The following is a 25233-nucleotide window of genomic DNA, read 5'->3' as shown; positions in this document are numbered from 1 at the left end:
TCCAGTATGGTAGTCACTTTCCAGTGTTGAACACTGGGGGTAGGCTATGAGTATAAATACACACCAGCTTTTGAAGCTTAATATGAAAAAAAAAAAAAGGTAAACTATCTCATTGATTTTTTAAAATATCATAATAGATGATAAATATAAATGTATGCTATAAATCATAACATTTAAAGTTTATTGGGTTAAATACAATAGAATTGAAATTTCCTCTGTTTCTTTGTAGTTTTTATTTATTTTTTTAATAAAAAAATTTTTTTAAAGCTGTACCTATTTTAAATTTATTTATTTGTTTTAGGCTGCGTTGGGTCTTTGTTGCTGCGCGTGGGCTTTCTCTAGTTGCAGTGAGTGGGGGCTACTTTTCATTGCGGTGCGCGGGCTTCTCATTGCGGTGGCTTCTCTTGTTGCGGAGCACGGGCTCTAGGCGCGCGGGCTTCAGTAGCTGTGGCACGTGGGCTCAGTATTTGTGGCTCACAGGCTGTAGAGCGCAGGCTCAGTAGTTGTGGCGCATGGGCTTAGTTGCTCCGCGGCATGTGGGATCTTCCCGGACCAGGGCTTGAACCAGTGTCCCCTGCATTGGCAGGTGGATTCTTAACTACTACACCACCAGGGAAGTCCCCTATTTAATTTTTAAAATGTTTCCTAAAAATTAAAAATTATATTGGACAGTACTATTATGAACACCAGGACTATAGTATACAAGGAAGGCAAAACCCCCTGCCCTTGTGGATCTTAAATTTTAGTGGGGAAAGGCACAATAAACAAAATAACCAAGAAAAATGCACATTACATTGTAATAAAGGAGGGAGGCAGGATGTGGGTTATTGGCTGGCACTGCGGTTTTGAAGAGAGTCCTTAGAAAGTCTGAGAAGGTGACGGTTGAGCAAAGATTTGAAGGAGGTGAGAAAATGAGCCATGTGGCTAAATGGGGACACAGTGGTCCAGGCAGAGGAAAGAGCAAGCTCAAAAGCCTGAAGGAAGGGCCACCCCTGGCAGGTTAGTGGACCTGCCTGGAGGCTGGTGTGGCTGGAGGGGGTGGTGAAGGGGGGATGGAGAGGATGAGGTCAGAGAGGCGTTGGGGGTAAGGGAGAGATGGGCAGGTTGTGGGGGCCTTGTAGGCTCTCGTGGGGATGTTGATTTTCCCTCAGATTGAGTTGGGCCATTGGAGGGTTTTGAGCGGTGGAGTGGACATGTTTCATGCTGCCTTCTAACAGGCTTACTCTGGTTGCCTTGTGGAGAAAGCAAAGAGGAGTGAGGAGTAGAAGCAGGGAGACAAGTTTAGAGGCTCCTGCCTTGATCCAGGTGAAGGATGGCCTGGGTGGTAGTGATGGAGGTGGCCAGCAGCGGTCGGGCCCTGGGTATATTTTGAAGTACAGCCAACAGGGTGTGTGGAGGTGGGATGTGAGAGGAAGAAAGGGGTTACAGCAATGCTGCAGTCTTTGGCGTGAACACCTGGAAGAATGGAATTGCCATTAACTGAAATGGGAAGACTGTAGGACGAACAGGGCTGGGGCTGAATTTCTTTCATACTGATTGTAAAGTGCCCAGTAGAAAAACAAGTGAAGGTGTCATGGGCAGTTAGATAGGGAAGTCTGGAGCCGGGCTGGGCTGGGGATGTACATGTGGAAGCAGTTAGCACAAAGATGATACTTAGAGCTAAGAGACTGAGGGAGGTCACTTAGGGCGTAATGTGGTTACATAGGCAAGAGGAGTGCTAGAAGTTCAGTTTTGAGACAAAAATCTCAGTTTATACTATTATACTAGTAGGTATTTTAAGTATAGCAAAGCATTGCATTATATCTTGGGGAACTTGGTTTTCTCTCCTTTTCACTTCTCATTTAAAGACCGTTTTGAAAACCACAAGCTAATGGGTCTCTTTTCTTCCTGAGGAGGCTACTCTTCCAAGAGTGCATCTTTGTAGTGCCGTTGAAATCAATATAAGGCCCACTTTCTGGAATTCGTCAGGCCTTCTGGGTTGGCAGCCAATTTAGAGACCTCCAAGAAGGATGGGAAAGAGACAGCTTGGAAGGATGGGTAATGGCTTTTTAATGTTTAAAATATTGGTTCTACCTAACATTATTGAATGTATGTTGTTGCCAGGCATCCTGCTGTTTTATAGATTTAAAACAAACAACCTCACTGTGGTGAAGTGACCGGCGCATGAGGTCATGTAGCTAAGAGATGGAGGAGCTAGCATTTGAATCTTAGTCTTCTGAGCCCAGATCTGATGCTTCTGTCAGTAAGATATGCAGTAGTGGATGCATGAACATCACCTTCCACTGGAATCAAGTCAGTGAGTGACTTTGGGTTGCTTCAGACTATTATAGACTCTGGAATTTCTGAGAGGGAGGGAAAGAAGGGAAGATCTTGTTTCTCTTAAAAACAGCCAACTGAATCTTTTTTTTTTTTTGTGGTACGCGGGCCTCTCACTGTTGTGACCTTGCCCGTTGCGGAGCACAGGCTCCGGACGCACAGGCTCAGCGGCCATGGCTCCCGTGCACAGCCGCTCCGCCGAATGGGGGGTCTTCCCGGATCGGGGCACGAACCCATGTCCCCTGCATCGGCAGGCGGACTCTCAACCACTGCGCCACCAGGGAAGCCCCCAACTGAATCTTTTTGAGAAGGTTGTAGTCCCCTGTTCCTGCCTCATCCCCAGCAGCTTGAAAACAAACATTCAGTGCTTTCAGTCAAGTGTTAATCACCATTTCTAGGAATATACCGAATATCAAGACTTGGCAGCCCTGACCTAGGGCAGGTTCTCTTTCTCTCTGTGTCACCCATGCCTTTTGCTTCCTGTTTTGTCCTTAGAACTGCTTTCCAGTCTCTCTCGCTTTTCTTTTTTCCAGTCTCTTTCTCTCTCTTCTTTTTTTTCTGGTTGTGCCATGCGGTTTGCGGGACCTCATTTCCCCAGCCAGGAATTGAACCCCGGCCATGCCAGTGAAAGCCTAGAATCCTAACCTCTAGGCCACCAGAGAACTCCCCAGTCTCTTTTATTACTAGCTTATAATTCCACTGCGCTTCCAATGCTGTGACTTCCCATGTCCCTCCCTCCCTCTCTTCTTATGTGCTTGGTCTTTGTACAGATGGCATTTGGCCAAGTTCAGTTCTGTTTGATTGTTTTTCAATATGGGCCTTCTGGAATGGAAGGTAACTCAATGCTGAACAGAGGAAAGAGGCTGAGAAAGAAGCATTAGCATTGGAAAAGCATGAGAGGGTGGAGGGAAGGAAGAATCTTTTGAACAGACCCTTCTCATCCGCATCTTTCAAGAAGTGGATACAGGGTGGATCTGTACTTATAAGCACTGCCTGTTTCCACAGTGGCCTAATTAAAAATAAACTCTTCGTGCTGGTGAGTCGTTTTTGCTCTTCCCTGCCTCATCTGCTACACAGGTTCTTTCGTCTCAAGGTCAGTGTTAAGTGATTTCTTGACTCAAAGCTGGGTCAAGAATTTCAGGAATCTCAGAGCGTAGAATTTCAACATCAGGAAGAACAAGTTTAGCTTCTAGTAATACTTGAAGAGCACTTAGTATTTGCTGGCTGCTTTACCTGAACTCATTTATTCCCTACGATAATCTTATAAGGTGGTGCTATCATTAGGTTCATGTCACAGATGAGGAAACTGAAATTTAGAGAGGATGAGAAGTAACTTGTCCAGTGCCACTCAATGGCTAGTGACTGGTGAAGCCTATTTGTTTCCAAAAGATTTACTGGTCTGAAAGGTTCTTGCTGAAGTTGGGTGATAAGAATAATCAGGTACTTCAGATATTGCAAGAACTGTCACTTGCTAAATCTAACATGTGTTTGCTTTCTCCTGCCGGAAGCTCTTCGAGGATTTATTTAATGGGGGACTCTTAGAGTAAGATATCTGAACTCCCAGAGGGCAGGGGCCCCGTGGCATTCTGCTTTGTGTTTCCAGGGCCTGGCACAGACTGGGGTCTATGAGCATCTGTTGAAAGACTGACCGTGGCTCCGGACTGGATGGGGTGAATCAAAGGGGTCTGGAAGAGGTACAGTCAGAAGGCTGTCTGCCCTCTTGCTGAAGGTGCCCTTGACTGTTATAGTCCCCTGGCTTCAAGAATCAACCCATCCTGGAAATTCCCTGGCGGTCCAGTGGTTAGGACTTGGCACTTTCACCGTGGTGGCCTGGGTTCAGTCACTGGTTGGGGAACTAAGATCCTGCGAGCCGCGTGGCTCAGCCAACAACAACAAAAAAGAATCAACCCCCCCCAAAAAAAAAGGGGGGCTTCCCTGGTGGCGCAGTGGTTGAGAGTCCGCCTGCCAATGCAGGGGACATGGGTTCATGCCCCGGTCCGGGAAGATCCCACATGCTGCAGAGCGGCTGGGCCCGTGAGCCATGGCCGCTGAGCCTGTGCGTCTGGAGCCTGTGCTCCGCAATGGGAGAGGCCACAACAGTGAGAGGCCCATGTACCGCAAAAAAAAAAAAAAAAAAAAAAAAAATAGAATCAACCCGTCCTAATAAGACAAATGTTGTCCATTGACTGATGAATCGATGAACAAAATGTGGTCTGTCCTTACAAATGGAATATTATTATTATTATTTTTTAAAAATGTTTATTTATTTCTACTGTACGGGGTCTTAGTTGCAGCCCACAGGATCTTTTAGTTGCAGCATGCATGTGGGATCTAGTTCCCTGACCAGGGATCAAACCCAGGCCACCTGCATTGGAAGCAAGGAGTCTTACCCCCCAGACCACCAGGGAAATCCCTGCAGGGGTTATTTCTTAAGGGAGGTTACAGCAGGGCCTGGGTCCAGGTGGATATGGAAGTCAAGTGCCCCAAGGATGTGTTGTTAGAAGAGGCTTTTCAGTTTCAGCTTGCTGTCATGAAATCCACGTCTTCTAAAAGCCTTTGTCCTTAATCGTGTTAATTTCCAATTCCTCCTGTGTGTAACAAATTATCACAAACTTGGTGGTTTAAAACAACCGAAATTTGTTCCTGTATAGTTCTGGAGGCCAGAGGTCTGAAATCAAAGTGTCAACTGTGTCAGCAGAACTGAGATCCTTCTGCGCACTGGGGGAGAAATCCTGCTTTGCCTCTCGTAGTGGCTCTAGGCGTTTGTGGGTTTGAGGTTGTGAGACTCAAATCTCAGCCCGTCTTTTTTTTTTTTTTTTTTTTGGCCGCACAGCTTGCGGGATCTTAGTTCCCTGACCAGTGATCGAACCCGGGCCATGGCAGTGAAAGTGCAGAGTCCTAACCGCTGGACACCCAGGGAATTTCTTCAGTCCAAGTCTTCATGGCCTTCTTCCTTGTGTCTCTGTCTTCTCTCTTCTGTCTCCTGTAAGGACACTGGGCCCACCCTAAAGGATGGTCTCATCTTGAGAGCTTTAACGTAATTACATCTATTTCCAAATAAGGTCACATTTACAGGTTCCAAGAGGGTAAGCACCTAGGCGTATCTTTTGGGGACCACAGTTCAACCCACTACACTAATTAAATGTAGACTGGGTGCTCTTGTAAAAATTAAATAAGGACATCATCCTATGACCTGATTTGAAGAGACCCTTTTTCCTTTCTTTAATTTAAATTTTATTTATGCCCCAAATAACACACGCACTTAGTTTAGAAAGTCCCATAGCATTACACGGCTCATAACGCAACAGCACTTCCTTGTTTCACTCCCTTTTGTTCTTGGTTCTTGTTCTGTAGAGTCAATGACTTTTAACTCATTGAGCTCTTTTCTGGTATAGACTTCTGCTTCTCTAAATGGCATCCGTACACCATCATTTCTTAGCTTGTCAGTTTTATCTGTTGCCTTTTAACCACTGAGGATGGATGCTCAGCTTTCTTTCTGGCCGGTCTCCACAAATGTACTCTTCTACCCCCACCTTCTGATTATAGCCGTATCACAAGTTTTGATTAAATTGTTCATGCTATTTTGATTATAAATATTATTCACAGCTGAGCCACACTGTGTATTAGGATTACATTTCCTTTCTCATAATAGCTTTTGTTTTTACTAGAGTTATTTCCTGATTTTTTCATTTGCATAATTTTCTGTGTACCTATCACTACCTCAGCCCCAAACATTCTGATAGAGCTAAAATAATACTTCTTTCAGTGCAATCAGATGCCTCATCTAATCTATTTTGTCAGTTTTTTTCTTTCATCTAAAGATGACACTGGACTGGTTGCTGTCTAGGCTAATGGACAGTAATGCCTTGGGATTTCTCTTCATCATTAATCTGGGAATTCCTTTTGCCTCTCCCATGTGGATACACACTGTCCTCCAACTTTCTCATTTACTCCCCTAGAGTGTATCTTTCAGTAGCTTCCTAAGAAAATGAGCTTTGGAAGCAATTTTTTTGAGACGTTACAAAGCTGAAAATATCATTGTTTTCCTGTCATGCTTGACTGATGGTTATGGAATTCTGGATTGGAAATAATTTTAATTATAAACTGGGATTAATCATTTTATTTAATAATTGGAAATAATTTTATCTGAAATGTGAAGCACTGCATAGTCCTCTAGCATCCAGTAGTACTGTGAAGTCTGATGCCATTCTGATTCCTGTTCTTTGTAAATGTGGCTGGAAGCATGTATACTCTTTGTTCTAGTGTTCTGAACTTTCATGACGTTTTGTCTTAGTGTGTTTTTTTTTTTTGTTTTTCATTCATTGTTATGGGCACTCAGGTTCTTTCTGTCTAGAAATGTGTATCCTTCAGCTTAAGAAAAATCTGTAACATTTCTTTGCTGTCTTTTTTTTTTCCTCTTTTCTATTTCTGGACTAAGTCAGACATTGGACATTTTAAACGAATCTACCATTTTAAAAAAGCCTTGGGAATTCCCTGGTGGTCCAATGGTTTGGACTCCAAGCTTCCGATGCTGTGGGCCCAGGTTTGATCCCTGGTCGGGGAACTATGATCCTGCAAGCTGCATGGCCAAAAAAAAAAAAAAAAAAATAGAAAACAAAAAGTAAGAATTAAAAAAAAAAGTCTTTTCTCTCCTATCTACCATCTTCTTTTTCTTTTGGTTCTATTTCTTAGAATATGTCCTCACTTTATCAACTTCGTTTCTGCTATGAGATCTGTCCTTTCCAAGAACATTTTCTTATTCTCTGAATCAACCAACCAACCAACTTCCCTCTCTCCCTTCCTTTCTTCCTTTAAAATTACATTCTGTTTTTGTTTCATGGGTGCAACTTTTTCTCTTATCTATCTGAATTGTTTTGAGGTTTTCTCTGACTGCGGTTACATTTAACTATGAGTTAAAAAAATTGAAATATAATTCTCATACCTTAAAATTCACCTGTTTGAAATGTTCAGTTCAGTGGATTTTGGTATTTTTTACAAAGTTGTGCAACCATCACCACTATCCAATTCCAGAATATTTTCATCACCCAAAAGAAAACGTGTACTCCTTAACGGTCACTCCGACCCCCAACCCTCTGCCCTGGACAACCACTAATCTACTTACTGTTTATGTGGGTTTACCTATTCTAGATAGTTCATATAAATGAAATATGATAATTGGGTCTTTTGTTCTGGCTTCTTTCACTTAGCATAATGTTTTCAAGGTTCATCCATATTGTAGCATGAAACAGCACTTCATTCCTTTTTATGGCCAAATAATATACCACTTTATGGATATACTACATTTTGTTTATCCATTTATCAGTTGATAAACGTTTGGGTTGTTTCCACTTTTTAACTACTACAAATAATCCTGCTATGAACATTTGTGTACAAATTTTTGTGTGGACACATTTCAGTTCGTTTGGGTGTATACCTAAAAATGGAATGGCTGGGTCTTAATGGTAATTCTGTGTTTAACTTTTTGAACAAACTGTTCCAAAGCTGCTCACCATTTTTCATTTCTTGCCGCAGTGTATGAGATTTCAATTTGTCCAAGTTCTCGCTTGTGCTTATTATTGTATGCTTTTTGATTTTGGCCATTTTGGTTTGTGTGAAGTGGTATCTCATTGTGGTTTTAATTTCCATTTCTCTAGTGATTAATGGTGTTTGAGCATCTTTTCATGTGCTTGTTGTTTATTTCTATATCTTCTTTGGAGAAATGTCTGTTTAAATCTTTTTCCTTTTTTTTTTTTTTTTTTCTTTTTATGGTACGTGGGCCTCTCACTGTTGTGGCCTCTCCCGTTGCGGAGCACAGGCTCTGAACGCACAGGCTCAGCAGCCATGGCTCACGGGCCTAGCCACTCCGCGGCATGTGGGAATTTCCCGGACCGGGGCACGAACCCGTATCCCCTGCATTGGCAGGCGGACTCTCAACCACTGCGCCACCAGGGAAGCCCCATTTTAAATTTTTGATGAAGTTGAATTTATCTAGTTTTTCTTCCATTGTTTGTGTTTCTCCTATTATATCTAAGAAACCATCTCTTAATATAAAGTCATAGAATTAATTATATTTCAATAAAATAAAAAAAGATAAAGTCATGAAGATTTACACCAATATTTTCTTCTATAGTTACTCTTATATTTTGGTCTTTGATCCATTTTGAGTTCATTTTTGTCTAAGGTTTGAGGGAGGGGTCCAACTTCCTTCCTTTACACATGCATATCCAGTTGCCCCAGCACCATGTGTTGAAAAGACTATTGTTCTTTTCCCATTGAATTACAGTAAGTCCCCTACATACGAACCTTCAAGTTGCGAACTTTCAAAGATGCAAACGTGCGTTTGCATGTCCAATCATGTAAGTTAGTTCACGTGTCTGTCAGATTACTGTACTGTAAGATTAAAAATGTTTTCTTTATTTTTTGTGTCTGTTTGTTTTTTATGTATTATTTGTGTGAAAAGTATTATAAACCTATTACAGTACAGTACTATGTAGCTGATTGTGTTAGTTGGGTACCTAGGCTAACTTCGTTGGACTTATGAACAAATTGGACTTACGAACGTGCTCTCGGAACAGAATTCGTTTGTATGTAGGGGACTTACTGTATCTTGCACTTGTGTCTAAAATCACTTGAACGTCAGTGTAGGATTGTTAAGGGAACCACTGACTGAAACTGCCCACCCTGGCCAGGCACAGTAGTAACCACTTGCCTGAGTTATCTTACAATAGGAGGTCCTGGTAAGAAACATGGAACTAACAAGCTATGAGCAACCAGTCAAAAGGAGAGAGGAGACTCCAGTCCATATGTCCTATCAACCTCCCTTCTGGATTTCAGTGAGAAGGATTCTTCCTTTTCACTGAAATCCATCTTGGCTGAGCGATGTGTGTGTCACTAGGAAGGACCCCGAGTCCGAGTGATTGGCCAGAGATAACCTGGACACTAACCCCATCACCATAAAACCTGAGACTGTGAACCATGTGGCAGAGCAGTTCTACTGGGTTCCCTTACCCTGCTGCTGTGCACCCGGCCGCCACTTCCCAATAAAGTCTCTTGCTTTGTCAGCACTTGTGTCTCCTTGGACAGTTCATTTCCGAGTGTGAGACAAGAGCCCTCTCTCGGGCCCTGGAAGGGGTCCCCCTTCCTGCAACAGGTTTGTATCTGGACTCTTAGTTCTATACCATTGCTCTGTATGTCTTTCCTTATACCAGTACCACACGGTCTTGATTACTGTGGCTTTGTAGTAAATTTTGAGATTAGCAAGTGTGAAGCCTCCGACTTTCTTCTTCAAGATATTTTGGCTATTCTGGGTCTTTTGCATTTCCTTATGAATTTGAGGATCATCTTATCCAATGAGTTCTTTTTTTTCCTCTTTGTTTTGATATTTGGCTTTTATGTCTGAGTCTCTCCTCAGTTGTGTATGCTTAAGTGTTCTAGGACCCAAATGAGGGAAGGTAAGTGGGGATGGGGAAACCTCTCATAGTTCATGATATAGACTTTCTCTTATCTCCCTGGATCAGTATGGTGCCTTATCCCTACTCTCAACCATGCCTTAAGTTCTCAGGTCTGATTTAACCTATCCAGAGATTAAAATTTAACTTTCTGTTTGGGATTAAGGAGGGATGAGTGCCTAGCTGAAGTGGGTGGGGACTGGAGTCTGGGACTCTTTTCTTTTTTTTCTTTTTTTGCGGTACACGGGCCTCTCACTGTTGTGGCCTCTCCCGTTGCGGAGCACAGGCTCCGGATGCACAGGCTCAGCGGCCATGGCTCACGGGCCCAGCCGCTCCGCGGCATGTGGGATCTTCCCGGACTGGGGCACGAACCCATGTCCCCTGCATCGGCAGGCGGACTCTCAACCACTGTGCCACCAGGGAAGCCCTGGGACTCTTTTCCATGCAGGTTTTTACCAGCCCTCCTGTTTTTAACCCCACTTCTCCCATCGCAGGCAGTTAGATTTCAGTTTTGACTCACTTGCCACTTTCCAAAATGTTGCTGCCATCTCTGTTGTTTCCTTTTCCATTCTTTTTTAGTGAGTTTACGTTCTTTGTGTTTCTTTCCTGACATTTTGATGGGGTTTGAGAAGGGAGCAGAGATAAATATAGGTGTTCAATCTGTCATGTTCATTGAGAGCCCCTGGAAGACTCTCTGTGGGAAAAGTTGGCATCAAGGAAGGTGGTGCAATACTTAGTCTCCTTGGAACCACTCCTGGAACAGCTCCTCCACTGTATTCTGTTCCTAGAGTTACATATCACCCCACTTTTTCTTTTTCTTTTTTTTTGGCTGCGTCGGGTCTTAGTTGCGGCAAGTGGGATCTTTTGTTGCAGCGTGCCAGCTCTTCATTTGCGGCATGCGGGCCTCTCTCTAGTTGTGGTATGCGGGCTCCAGAGTGCGTGGGCTCATTAATTGTGGCATGCAGGCTCTCTAGTTGTGGCGTGTGGGCTCAGTAGTTGTGGCTTGTGGGCCCTGTAGTTGTGGCATGCGGGCTCCAGAGCATGTGGGCTCTGTAGTTGCAGCGCAAGGACTCAGTAGTTGTGGCACGTGGGCTCATTTGCCCTGTGGCATGTGGGATCTCAGTTACCCAACCAGGGATTGAAGCCGCATCCAGTGCATTGGAAGGCGGATTCTTAACCACTGGACCACCAGGAAGTTTCCCCCACTTTTTCATTTGCAATTTTGGGACATAATTTTAGTTTAACCTTGAGCCTTCTGATAGAGGTAAAGTCCTACTTTCAGTGCAGTCAAATTAGTTGAAGCCTCAGCTGATTCAGTAACACTGATCCGGTGGTTCTCGCCACAACTTCACTTTGGAATCATTTGGGTAGCTTTTAAATAACACAGCTGTCCCCGGCCCACTCCAGACCAATCCAATGAGAATCTCTGAGGTTAGGGTTTGGTTGTCAGTGGGGTTTTTTTTGTTTCGTTTTGTTTTTATTGCTCTCCAGGTATTCAGATGTGTAGAAAGAATTGAGGACCACTGCTCCAAGGCATTTCATAGTTCATTAAGGATGATTTTACCTAACAGGATAAATTCAGTTGCATCTTTTTTTTTTTTCTTAATTTTTTAAATTTTTGGCTGCACCATGTGGCTTGTGGGATCCAAGCCATGGCCCCTGCAGTGAAAGCAGAGTCCTAACCTCTGGACTGCCAGGGAATTCTCCAGGTGCATCTCTTATCACTATCTTCCTCCTCCTCTTTCACTGCCCTCCAGCTGCGCTGGCCCCCTTTCTTCCTTACACTTTCAAGACATGCAACCATCTCAAGAGCTTTAGCTCTTCCCCTTTTATCTGCCTGGAATGTTCTAACGCAGATATCCTCAGTTCCCTACTTTTCCTGCGTCAGATCTTTGCTCAGAAGTCACCTTCTCAGTGAGACTTGCCTTGTCCACAACGTTTAACATTTCTACTTCCAACCCCCTCCCAAATTCCTGTGTTCTTTCACTGCGTGGTGTTTCCCCATACCTCTCGTCACCTCTCTAGTTCTCTTGTTTGTTCCCTATTTGGCATCTGCTTCCCACATATGCCCTTCCCCTAAGCATTAGTCTTTTACTGTATAAAGAAGCCGGTGGTTGGAGCTTCATTTATTCCTTCTGCCATGCTCTTTTCTTTGTGTAGATAGAAGTTTCTGACCTATATCATTTTCCTTCTTTCTGAGGAACTTCTTTTCAACATTTTGTGCAGGGCAGGTTTTTGTTTGAGAAAGTCTTTTTTTCTCCTTCACTTTAAAGGGTAACTTCATTGGATACAAAATTCTAGGTTGGTGGGTTTTTTCTTTTTTCTTTTTAAAAATATTTATTTATTTGGCTGCACCAGGTCTTAGTTGCGGCACTCGGGATCTTCGTTGTGGCGTGCGGGATCTTTGGTTGTGGCATGTAGGATCTTTAGTTGCATTGTGCATGCGGGATCTAGTTTCCTGACCAGGGATCGAACCCAGGCCTCCTGCATTGGGAGCGCGGAGTCTTTACCACTGGACCACCAGGGAAGTCCCAAGTTTTTTCTTTTAACACTTTAAATATTTCACTGTACTCTCTCCTTGCTTCTTTTTTAAGTTTATTTTTTGATTTTTGTATTCATCCTGCTTGATGTTCTGTGAGCTTCCTGGATCTATTATTTGGTGTTATGTCATTAATTTTGGGAAATTGTTGACCATATTACTTCAGATATTTCTTTTGCTCTGTTCTCTCTTCTGATATTCCAGTCATTAGTATTTTGTACCTTTTGAAATTGTCCCACAGTTCTTGGCAGTTCTGTATTTTCTTTTTCTTTTTTTTTTAATTCTTTTTTTCTCTTTGCATTTTAGTTTGGGACGTTTCTGTTAATCTATTTTCAAGCTTACTGATTCTTTCCTCAGCCACATCCAGTCTACTCATGGGCCCATCAAGGCATTCTTCATTTTTGTTACCATGTTCTGCATTTTCTTTTGATTCTTTCTTAGAGTTTCCATGTCTCTGCTTACATTACCCATCTGTTTTTATATGTTGTCTACTTTTTCCATTAGAGCCCTTAACATATTAATCATAGTTTTTTAAAATCCCCTGTCTGATAATTCCAAAATCTGTCATATCTGAGTCTAATTCTGATGCTTGCTTTGTCTCTTCACACTATTTCTTCTTACCTTTTAGCATAACTTATAATTTCTAACTGAAAGCCAGGCAGGATGTATTAGGTAATAGGAACTGAGGTGAATAGGCCTTTATCTAGTTGGGAGTTTTGTATAATCTGGCTAGGAGTTGGCTTGTGTTTAATGATTGATGTAATTGTAGGTACCAGAAGCCTCAAGTTATGCTAGTATCCTTGTTTTTGTCTCCCCTGTAATCTCTGGTCTTCCCTAAGAGCTCTTTCTTAAATAGAGTATACACCTTTTAGCTCTTTCAGCTGTAATCCACTGTTATTTTATTGGACCCTCGATATGGTGGCAGAGTGTGGGTGAGGGAATGCATTTTATAATTTTATGATTAAATCTCTGTCTTTTAGTGGGTCTCTGTCCCTGGGCTGTGACCTTTACAAGTGTTTATGAACTATTTTCCTTTCTCAGTGCGATAAGAAGTCTAGAGGGGGCCTCAGGGAAATTTCCTCCCCCGCAGTTGGGATAAGGCCTGGTAGATTCCTTTTCCTGGAGTGAAGGCTGCTGTTACGAGAACACTCTGGGCATACAGCACAATGGTTACTTTTCCCATCCCCCTGCCAGAGCCAGGATCATTCTTGGCTCTTTACCAGGAGAATCTTGTAGGGTAGGAATTGTTTTTTAATGTTTTATTCATTGATGCATCATTAGCACCCAAAACAGTATATGGTACAGAATAAATGCTCAGTACGTATTGAATGATTGAATAAATACTGTTTTACATAGATGTGGGAAAATTTCTCAGACCTAAAATGATAATAATAAACTGATGACATTTCTCTGAGTGACTAGTTAGTCCCCAATCTAGTGTTTGTCTATTTGCTTAGTGTTTGTGTCTCTCTAATCCAAAACCCTAAGTAAGATAGGATTGTTGTAGAGCAGTTGTTCTCAAGAGGTTTTGACTACAATCTTTAGTAAGACACATACATATTTTATATCATGACCCAGTATACACGAAGATGTAAATGTACATTTGTCTGAACAAACTTTTTATGAAATAATACTTTCCTTTATGTATGGTATACTTTAATATTTTCTACTCTGTTATTTTATATTTTATTTTAAAAAGTGCTTGTCGAGATTTACATAGAGGTTAGGTTCAGAGGGTAATGTTTTTTTATTTTTTCAAGAAATTTGGGTAGATCTACCACACTTAGTTCTGGCTTCCCCCTTTTTCTCCTGATAAATCCATGATTTCCTTGAATAATGAAATTCATTGAGCATCTGTAACCTTTGGTGATGTTTTAAACATGTTCTCCCTCCTCCCCCTGCCTGCCCCAGGCTTATGCTAACTCAGTTTTTTTGGAAGTGATTTGAATGCAAACACTTCTCATCACTATTAGCAGGGGAAAAAATTACTTGAGTGCATGTACAGAGTCATCTATTTGTGTTGCTGAGACAGGTGTAGAGTAAAATCTGGGTCTCAGGTTTCATAAGCTTCCTAAAGTGGCTAGTAGGAGTTTGGACCTCATGCCCATTGGGAGCCCTGTCCAATATGGGGCCCTGAGACAGAAATTGTAGGTACTTTGGGGTACTTTCCCTTCAACAGTAATGGTGATTTGTCTTTATACATGGATTGCAAAGGTTCAATTCAAGATACCTACCTTGGGGCTTCCCTGGTGGCACAGTGGTTAAGAATCTGCCTGCCGGACTTCCCTGGTGGTGCAGTGGTTAAGAATCTGCCTGCCAATGCAGGGGACATGGGTTTGAGCCCTGGTCTGGGAAGATTCCACATGCCGTGGAACAGCTAAGCCTGTGCGCCACAACTACTGAGCCCACGGGCCACAACTACTGAAGCCCATGCGCCTAGAGCCCCTGCTCTGCAACAAGAGAAGACACTACAATGAGAAGCCCGCGCACTGCAATGAAAGAGTAGCCCCCACTTGCTGCAACTAGAGAAAGCCGGTGCATGACAACGAAGACCCAACACAGCCCAAAAAATAAATAAATAAAATAAATAAATTTATTCAGAAAAAAGAAAAGAAAAGATACCTACCTTGTAGTGTCAGGGTGGTATCTTGCTAATGGATCTGGAGACAAAGCTGTGCATAAATAACATGGGCTATTGTTAGTAAACAGTGGCCTGTAATTATGAAAGACATGGGAGGAAGAAAACATGGTAGTCTTATCTACTCTATTTCTACTACTTTCCCTGTTGGTTTTGTTCTGAGCCGCCTTTGGAATTTATCTGATTGGTTTTGTTTTGGAGCCACAAAGTATAGATCGAAAGGTATCGTCTTTCTCCCATGTAACAGGCCATGTGAGGGCTTTGCGTTTCATTCTCCAGAATTCTCTCTAGTTCAGAGCAAAGGCTAAAAACAGCTAAAGCTCTGGGAGAACAAGCTAGTTTAAAAACTACCCTTAGTCGAGTTGCTACTACCCTTAGAATGAGTCCCAGTAGATGTAAAGATTTTTAAATTGTTTTCTTTTTAAAGTCTATAAATAATGGATTTCCAGCTTTTAGTGCTTTAACCTCTGTTACTAAAAGCCCCGAGGCTTAATTTACAATCATTAATCTTTCCTTCATTACTCAAGATATCATCTTTTTATCCCCTTTAAAATTATTGTTAAATTATGAAAAAGATCAAACATATGAAGTGATTCAGAGAATAAGATAACAAACAGTCATAAAAACCACCATCTGGATTTAATGAATAGTAGCATTTTTTGCCATATTTGCTTCAGAACTTCTTCCTTTAAAACATGAAATGTTGCAGATACAGTCGAAGTTCCCTTGGTCTCTCTGTTCACTCCAGTTCCCCTGCTCCCTCTTCCGCTACCCCAGAGGTAACTTCTGTCCTGAACTTGGTGTGGCTCCTTCCCATCTATGCTTCTATACTTTCATACCATTTATGTGTGTCCACAACAGTAGATACAATTGTTTTGTGAAAGTTCAAGTGTATACCAATGGCATTGCCCTACACTTAGGCTATCACTTGCTTTTTTTTTTTTTTTTTTTAGTTCTAGTATTATAGTTTGGGGTTTGTACATATAAGTTGAATTCATACATTTCAAGAACTATATAGCATCCCATTTTATAACTATTTCACAATTTATGCATTCCCTCATTGATGGACATTTAGGTTATTTATAAATTTTTGCTGTCATAAACATTGCCATGATGAACATTTTGAACACGGTTGCTTCTGCATTTGTTGGAAGATTTTCCCCTGGCAAATATCTAGGAGTGGAATCCTGGGAAGTACAATATATGCATCTTTATTGGCAAATACCTAGGAGTGGAATCCTGGGAACTACAATCTATGCATCTTTAACTCTGTCGGAGGTTGTCAGGTACCATCTAACTTGCACTGCTTCCAGAAGCCCGTGAGGCTTCTCAGCAACACTATTGTCAGACTTCTGATCTCTTGCTAATCTGATGGGTAAAAGAGTTGATATGTTTATTGCTTTACCAAAAAAACTTCAAGGGAGTCAAAATATTATACTTTTGAATTTCAGAGAGTTGATGCACCTCTTCATTCATTCAATAAATATGGAGGTCTTACTAGGAACCAGGCACTATTCCAGATAGTAGGCTACAGGGCTAAGAGGGGGACACACATCTCAGCCCTCATGGAGCTTACCTTCTAGAGGAGGGAGACAATACATACAAGAAATCAATACACTATGAACTGTGTCAGTGATAAATGCTAAGGCAGAAATGTAAACTAGGGAAGGATGGGTACAGTGTGTGTGGAGAGGTGGGGTTGACAGGGTGGCCAGGGAAGGCCCCTTAAGAAAGCAACATTTGAGTTAATGCCTGAAGGCAGTGAAGGAATAAGCTGTATATGTGGGCAGTTGGGAAAAGAGCATTCTAGACAGAGGGGTAGAAGTCTGATGGGGGAACGTGGCTGGCATGTTCAAGCAACAGCGAGGAGGCCCATGGGGAAGGTAGGGAGAGGGGAAAGAAATGGGAGGCCAGGTCAGAGAGGTGTGTGGTAGTGTATCACGCCATCCCTCTAAGGTCATTACAAGGACTTTGAGGTAGATGGGAAGCCACTGGATGGCTTCCAGCTTTTGAATAGCACAGTGATATGATCTGATTACTTATTAAAAGACAGGACTCTTGCTGAACGTAGAAATTCGATTGAAGGGGGCAGAGGGCAGAAGCAGGAAAAACAATAACCCAGCTAAGAGATGATGGTGTTTGGAGCAAGGCAGTGACAGTGCAGATGGAGAGAAATGTTTGAGCTTGGAAATATTTTAAAGGTAGAATCAATAGGATTTACTGATGGGTTGAATGTGGGGTGTGAGAGGGAAAGGGGAAGCACGAATGAGCCCCAGAATTTTGGCCTGAGCCACTGGATGGAGGGAGTTGTCATTAACTGAGATGTGGAACAGGATTGAGGGCGAGCATCAGAAGCTCAGTATTGTCAATGCGCAAAGAGGACCTGGGGTTCTCCTGCATACTGAAGTATAATTGTTGTGTTGAGAAAAAGCACTTGTATGACTGAATTAAAAGGTGTATTACATAGTTGCTTTCTTCATGAAATACCATTTTTACTCAAAAAAAAAAAAAATCAGCAGATAAACTAGCGTTAATAGATTTGGGTGTTTGGCAGACATTTTCCTGAAGATGAATGAAGTAAGCCTGTCACTTCAAGGAAAACAACTGACAGTGCTTGTTGCCAATGATAGAATATGAGTTTTTAAGTGAAAATTAGAAATTTGGAACACTTCCATCTACCACAAAGAGCTTGATAGCTTCCCAATACTCAAAAACTTGTCTGATGAGATCAGTGGTGACATTTACAAATGTGATATTTTGGATAGGGTATAATGAAATGGGTCAACATTTGGAATATCTATAGAACCCAGTGAACCAAATATTTTCCAAATGACAAATGACGATGTTACACAATTATGTATGAGTAAAAGATCCACTCAAAATGCAAGATAGACTTCTGCTTCTAGCCAAGATGGAGTGACGGGGATGCCTTATGGCTAATGAGGTCCATCAAAAATTATTTCATGTGCTTTGTTGACCAGGTCCATGTGCACATCCAGGTGATAGCAGAGTAGTCGACTGGATGAATGTTGGGCTTTGGAATCAGAAGATGTAGTTTGAATCCTGGTCTGTCATTTCCTTGGCCAATAAACACATTTACTGGTATATCTTCTTGGAGAAACTTTTATTAAAATCTTCTGTCCATTTAAAAAATTGGTTTAATATTACTTTAGAATTTTTTTTAATGTTTAAAAATTTTATTTGTTTATTTTTTGGCCACACCGTGAGGCATTTGGGATCTTAGTTCCCCGACCAGGGATTGAACCCGTGCCCCCTCCAGTGGAAGTTCAGAGTCTTAACCACTGGACTGCCGGGAAGGTCCCTACTTTTAAAAAAATTGTTGAACTGTGACTTTCTTTTTGGAGATATTATTTTAGGCTCTCCATCCTTAAGAGGTTGATATAGCAGTGTTGTGTCCTTCTTAGCCCATCCAAGTCCTACCCAGATTCAGTAGTCATTACGAGACAGACACCACTCTGCCTGAAGCAGCATGGCTGCAGTTGCTTAGATGTTTATATTTTATTTTTTAAAAAAAATAAATTTTATTTATTTATTTATTTATTTTTGGCTGTGTTGGGTCTTTGTTGCTGCGCATGGGCTTTCTCTAGTTGCGGTGAAGGGGGCTACTCTTTGTTGCTGTGCATGTGCTTCTCATCGCGGTGGCTTCTCTTGTTGAGGAGCACGGGCTCTAGGCGTGCGGGCTTCAGTAGTTGTGGCATGCAGGCTCAGTAGTTGTGGCACACGGGCTTATTAGTTGCTCCGTGGCATGTGGGATCTTCCCGGACCAGGGCTTCAACCCGTGTCCCCTGCATTGGCAGGTGGATTCCTAACCACTGCACCACCAGGGAAGTCCTGGATGTTTATATTTTCTTGGTTCTATCTCTTTAAACTTAGATATTAAAATTGGGTTCAGTTCCTCAGTCTCTTATCAGATATCCTCTAAACCTGCTGCTTTGTTTGTCTTTCAGTTTCCTGGTGATGACATGGCATCTGCCAGCTCCAGCCGGGCAGGGGTGGCCCTGCCTTTTGAGAAGTCTCAGCTTATTCTGAAAGGTGAGTGGCACTGTATGAAGTTTGTCATTTCAGGTCCAGCCCCATCTTTGGGAAAGAGGTGGAATTATACCACACTTTGGCTTACGAGCATAACTATTCGTTCTTATAGGGTTATCATATTATAGCTGGAGTCTTTGAAGAGGAGGGTGAAAAAAAGAACTTTTGGAAAGAATTATATAAAATGGCGAATCCTTCCTTCTCCAGGGCTGTTTTCTATCTATGCTCATTCCCTTGGTGAGCTCATCTGAACCTTATCACTTTAAATGCCACCAAATAGTAGGATCACTGCCACATTTGTATCTCCAGCCTGGCCTTGTCTCTGAACTCCAGGTTTGTATATCCAATAGCCCACTTGGCATCTCCACTTGAAGGCTTAGTAAACGTCTAAAATGTGACATGCCTGGAACTGACCTGATTTTTTTTTTTCCTCAGTATCCTGTATTCAGCAAATCTGGTTTTGTCTACATTCAAAATGTGGGCAGCGTTCAGCCACTTCTCACCACCCCTGCTGACCCACCAGCTGGCATCATCTCTGCCCTAGATTAAGGCGGTAGCCTCCTAACCTGGCTTCCTACCTCTGCCCTTTGCCCCGCTTCATTCTGTTTATCACACAGCAGCCAGTGATCTTGTTACAGTGTAAGCCAGCTCTTGTCACTTCTCTGCTCAAACACATCAAGGACTGTCTATCTCACTCTGCATACAAGCTGAAGATCCCACGTGATATGACCCCTTCCATTTCTCATTTCCTGTTCCACATTTACTCCTCTTTGGCTAGATGCACAGGTCCACATGGACCTCCCTTGCTATTCATTGCCTCTACCAGGTACACTCCCACCCCTGGGCCTTTGCACTTGCTGTTCCCGCTGAATGAAATGCTCTTTTGGCTGAGTTATCTACCTGGTCTGCTTCCTTACTTTCTGCAGGTTTTTACCCCAAAGTCACTCTCTTCAACGAGGCCTTCCCTGATTCCCCCATCTAAAGGCTCCCTACCCTGATTCCCTCATGTCTCTCCCCTTCACCACCTTATCTTTTTCTTCTCAGCCCCTGTCACTATTTAATGTTTGACCTATTGGAATCTATTTCATTTATTCACTGTCTCTTTCCGTAGAATGTAAGCCCCACGAGAACAGGGGTTTTTGTCTGTTTTGGTTACTGTTGATGCCCCAAAGCCTAGAACAGTGCCTGACACATAGTGAGGCCTCAGTAAATATCACACGGATGAAAGCCTGCTGCTTCAGTAGCTTTAGGAGGAGGAGTCACAGGACCACAAGGTGCTCAGGGAGAGAGGAGTGGCATTCAGTATCTGGGCTCAGGCCTCTCAACGTGATCGTTGGGAGGCAAAATTGTATCTCTGGTCCAAATTTTTAAATTATTGTTTTAAAAATGGAAATGTTATTCATTTATTTCATGCACTCACATAGTTTACAATTGTTTCCGTTCCTGCAGCTCCCCACTTCCCTCACCTGGAGGGAACCTGTTGTTATCAATGAGTGCTCCTTTCCCCACATCATCTTTTTTTTTTTTTTTTTTTAAGCCTACAGCACCTGGTATTGCCAAGCGGTCTCCCATCCAAGTACTACCCAGGCCCAACCCTGCTTAGCTTCCGAGTTCGGGGGCATTCAGGGTGGTACGGCTGTAGTCCCCACACCTTTACCAACATGATATGTTGTCAGATTTTTTTTTTTTATCTTTGCCAGTCTGGTTGGTTAAAAAGAATTGTGTTCTCAGCATAGTTTTACTTCTCATTAAATGATAAGTGATGTTTAGTGTCTTATCATATGTTTAAGTAAATCTGTATTTGCTTTTCTGTGGGTTGCCTGTGTCTATTTTTTGCCTGTTTCTTATTGAGTTATTGATTTTTTTTTATAGTCTTCATACATTTTAATTACTTTTCTTGGTGTCTCATGGCTGCTCCAGCCCTTTTGAGAAGGGAGAAGGATTAGTGTGAACTGGTAGGGTTTTGAACTTGAGACTACAGCCTTTACTGCCTAGCTAATAATTAGCAGGGCTAGGTCAGAACAGAAGCCTGCCCATGGAAACTGCTGATATCCCGAGGTCCCTGTTTTGGGACCATGTTATTCAGGAACACGCTCTGACTCCTAAAGGTTTCTCTCTTGCCTTTCCCTGATGTGTATTTTCTCACTAGTGTGGAGAGAGCTAACTTGATAATACAGGTGCACCTTGTTATATATGCACTTAAGCTATAGGGAGTTGATAATACCATCCAGGAAAATGGTGGGGGAGAAAGAGGAGAGAAGCAACCATTTAAACAGTGTGAGTGGTTCTTCCTCCTGTGCATTTTGTGGATAGAGCCTCTGGTGTAATTTGGGAGCTGTTGCTATGCTGTCCCCTCTCTCTGCCTTAGTTCCCTGTGCCTCTCATAGTGCAGTCCTAGAGATTTATTTTTTTTATTTTTTATCTTTAAAAATTTTTATTGGAGTATAGTTGATTTACAGTGTTGTGTTAGTTTCAGGTGTATGGTAAAGTGAATCAGTTATGCATATGCATATATCCCCTCTTTTTAAGATTCTTTTCCCATATAGGTCATTAAGGAGTATTGAGTAGCGTTCCCTGTGTTATATACAATAGGTCCTTATTAGTTATCTATTGTATTTATTTTTTTAATTAATTAATTTTATTTATTTATTTTTTGGATGCATCGGGTCTTTGTTGCTGCACGTGGGCTCTTCTCTTGTTGCGGCGAACGGCGGCTACTCTTTGTTGTGGTGCACGGGCTTCTCATTGCAGTAGCTTCTCTTGTTGCGGAACATGGGTTCTAGGCGCGAGGGCTTCAGTAGTTGTGGCTCTCTGGCTCTAGAGCGCAGGCTCAATAGTTGTGGCGCACGGGCTTAGTTGCTCTGTGGCATGTGGGATCTTCCTGTACCAGGGCTCGAACCCGTGTCCCCTGCATTGGCAGGCGGACTCTCAACCACTGCGGCACCAGGGAAGCCCTGGCTTGTCTTTTAAGAACGAGAAACTTTGAAAATATCACCCCACTTATTAATTATAAATTACTGCGGGGAAAATGTATCTTTACAGTGGAGTGACCTGGCAAACTCCACATTAACCATGGGATCAAAATTAGTATCCCCAGTAGGAGGATGGCCTGGTGTGTACAGTAAGAAGTGTACAACCTAACCTGTGTAGTTAGTATTCTTGACAAAAATGTTCACTGTAAATCTAACCATGAGGAAACAATCAGAAAAATGCAGGATTTAGCATTCTATAAGACAGCTGGTGGAAGGAAGTCTTTAAAAATCATTGTCATGGGGCTTCCCTGGTGGCGCAGTGGTTGAGAGTCCGCCTGCCGATGCAGGGGACGCGGGTTCGTGCCCGGTCCGGGAAGATACCACATGTACAGTTTGTTCATCTTGATTGGATCCTGGGTTGGGAGAAAAACAGCTATAAAAATATGTTGGGGGGACTTCCCTGGTGGCGCAGTGGTTATGACTCTGTGCTGCCAATGCAGAGGGCATGGATTCGATCCCTGGTCAGGGAACTAGATCCCACATGCGTGCCACAGTTAAGAGTTGGCATGCCACAACTAAGAAGCCCGCGTGCCACAACTACAGAGCTGGAGAGCCGCAACTAAATCCTGGCACAACCAAATAAGTAAATAAATATTAAAAAAAAAAATGTTGGGAACAACTGGGAAAATTTGAATATGGAATGGGTATCAAATGATGGAAGGCGTGACTATACATTTTTTTTTTTTAGGTATAATAAAAGTATAATAGTATAATTATAATAGTATACTAGTATACTAGTATACTAGTATACTAGTATACTAGTATAATAGTATAATTAGTATACTAGTATACTAGTATAATAGTATAATTATAATAGTATAATTTTTTTAGGTATAATAAAAGGAGTGGTGGTGTGGTAGGTGGAAGAATGCCCTTATTGTTTGGAATTGCATTCTGAAAGTAATCAGGGCCAATCTGTCGTGATATCTCCAACTAACTTTTTTTTTTTTAATACAGATGTTGTATATATATCTGGGTCCTGTGCTATCCAATAGGGTAGCAAGTATAGCCACATAGAACTATTTACATTAAAATTAAATAAAATTTAAAGCTCCAGTCCTCAGTCTCACTAACCATATTTCAAGGGCTTTATAGCCACATGTATCTCATGGCAATGTATTGGACAGTGCTGGTGTAGAACACTTTTATCATTGCGGAAGTTCTCTGGGTAATATTGATGATAGACGCTGAGAGAGAGACAGAAAAGCATATGTGGCAAAATGATAGCAGTTAGTAAATAATGTGCAATTATTTATTCTATTCTTTCAATTTTTATGTAAATTGGAAACTTCACAAAAAACTACCAACTGCACCATGTGATCTTAGATTGAGTCCAGGACTAGAAAAAAATCTTTTCTCTTTTGCTATAATGGACATTGATAGGGTAATTGGCAAAATTTGAATAAGGTCTGTACCTTAGACGATAGTATTAAAGAATGTTGAATTTCCCAGTGTTGATAATTATACTATGGTAATGTTAGAAAATGTCTTAGTTCTTAGAAAAGACACACTGAAGTATTTAGGGAGAGAAAAAGAGAGAATAATAAAGCAAGTAGCGTAGAAAGTTAATATTTAGTGACTTTGGGTGAAGGTTTTTTTTTAATCAAATTATTTTATTTATTTATTTATTGATTTGGCTGCATTGGGTCTTCTTTGTGGCATGTGAGATCTTTTGTTGTGGCACGTGGGCTTCTCTCTAGTCGTGTCATGCGGGTTTTCTGTCTCTAATTGGGACGCATGGGCTCAGTAGTTGTGGCGCACGGGCTTAGTTGCCCCATAGCATGTGGGATCTTACTTCTCCGACCAGGGATTGAACCCGTGTTCCCTGAGTTGGAAGGGGGATTCTCTACCACTATACCACCAGGGAAGTCCCCGGTGAAGGGTTTATAAGAATTCTTTGTATTAGTCTTGGAACTTTTCTAAATGTCTGAAATTATATCAAAAAAAATTTTATTTTAAGTAGATACTAAAAAAACAAAGACCAAAAGGGAAACTGTTTTTTTTTTTTTTTTGCTGTACACGGGTTTTTCACTGTTGTGGCCTTTCCCCTTGCGGGGCACAGGCTCCGCACACGCAGACTCAGCGGCCATGGCTCACGGGCCCAACCGCTCCGCGGCATATGGGATCTTGCCAGACCGGGGCACGAACCCGCGTCCCCTGCATCGGCAGCCAGACTCTCAACCACTGTGCCACCAGGGAAGCCCTGAAAGAGGAACTTGATGGAGGAGTTCAAAGAATCAGCTGGGGAGCTGGGAGGCTTGGTACCAGGCTTAGCACTGCCTTTGACTAGCTCCGTGATTTTGGATATGTCTCACTTCCCCGGATCTTAGTTTGCCCAACTATTAAATAAAGGGTTTGAACTTGTTGATTTCAAAGAAACTGTCTAGCTCAAAATGGTAGGACTCTATATAACTAGTCCCTATTTTTTATCTATATTTTTACATTTAAGGGTCTGCCTGCAGATCTGCTCTCACACCACCAGGTGGCCTCAGTTAACCTTGGTCTATGTGTGTAGTATTTTCATTTTCCCACTCTGGGCCACATTTCCCAGCTCTACGACCTTTTTTCCTAGTACCAACCCTTGTTGCTTCTTAATCTTCACGACAGCTTTTGTTGCTGTTGTTCCTTGACTTTCTCTCTAGTGTTCTTTTGGTCCTGGAGAAGACACGTATTGCTGAAAAACAATCAGAGGTGGCTTTGCCCTTTGCCAAGTTGTGTACCCTTATAGGACTGTCATCCCTCAGAAGGGTCTAGGAGGGAGAGGTTTGCTAACTCTTGATGGAAACTCAGGTTCAGGCAGTCTTGTCATCATGCATAAGGAACGTCAGTTATATGCTCTGATTTGGGGCATAGGATAGAAAACATCCAGATGGGTTTTGTCCTAGTGATCTGGAGTTTCCACCATGGCTGATAAATGCTACAAAAGGAGCTTGTCTAGCATCCACCCCTGGGCGTATGCTTGCTTAGTTGGTGCTGAGCCCCTCGCTTGCTGGTGCCATGTAAGCATCAGAAATGCTGCCACATGAAGGAAATGAACAGAAGAGGAAATGCAGATGGTTAACAAGTACATGGAAAAACTATTCAATCTGACTAGTAATTGAAGAAAAGCATTAGAACAAATAAGCAAAGTCCGGAAATGGCATATAGCATGGTGTGGAGTCAGGCTGCCGGGTGCACATTGTGGTTCGAAGCTCCCTGGATGTGTAGCCT

General features: G+C 42.2%; 1 protein-coding gene across 1 annotated transcript in view; it reads left to right on the top strand.

Moving 5' to 3' along the window:
* WWP2 (WW domain containing E3 ubiquitin protein ligase 2) overlaps window positions 1–25233 on the top strand; it is a 144825-nt gene that overhangs the window by 2129 nt on the left and 117463 nt on the right. Inside the window, exon 2 of the mRNA XM_007449918.1 lies at window positions 18910–18994. Within this exon, the coding sequence (XP_007449980.1) occupies window positions 18925–18994 (70 nt within the window). The 5' untranslated portion in view covers window positions 18910–18924. The remainder of the gene's footprint in view (window positions 1–18909; window positions 18995–25233) is intronic.

Source organism: Lipotes vexillifer, unplaced genomic scaffold (genome assembly GCF_000442215.2).
Source record: "Lipotes vexillifer unplaced genomic scaffold, Lipotes_vexillifer_v1.1 scaffold1235, whole genome shotgun sequence".
Classification (NCBI taxonomy): Eukaryota; Metazoa; Chordata; class Mammalia; order Artiodactyla; family Lipotidae; genus Lipotes; species Lipotes vexillifer.
The sequence above is the reverse complement of the archived record's forward strand: the minus strand, read 5'-3'. Positions and strand labels throughout refer to the sequence as shown.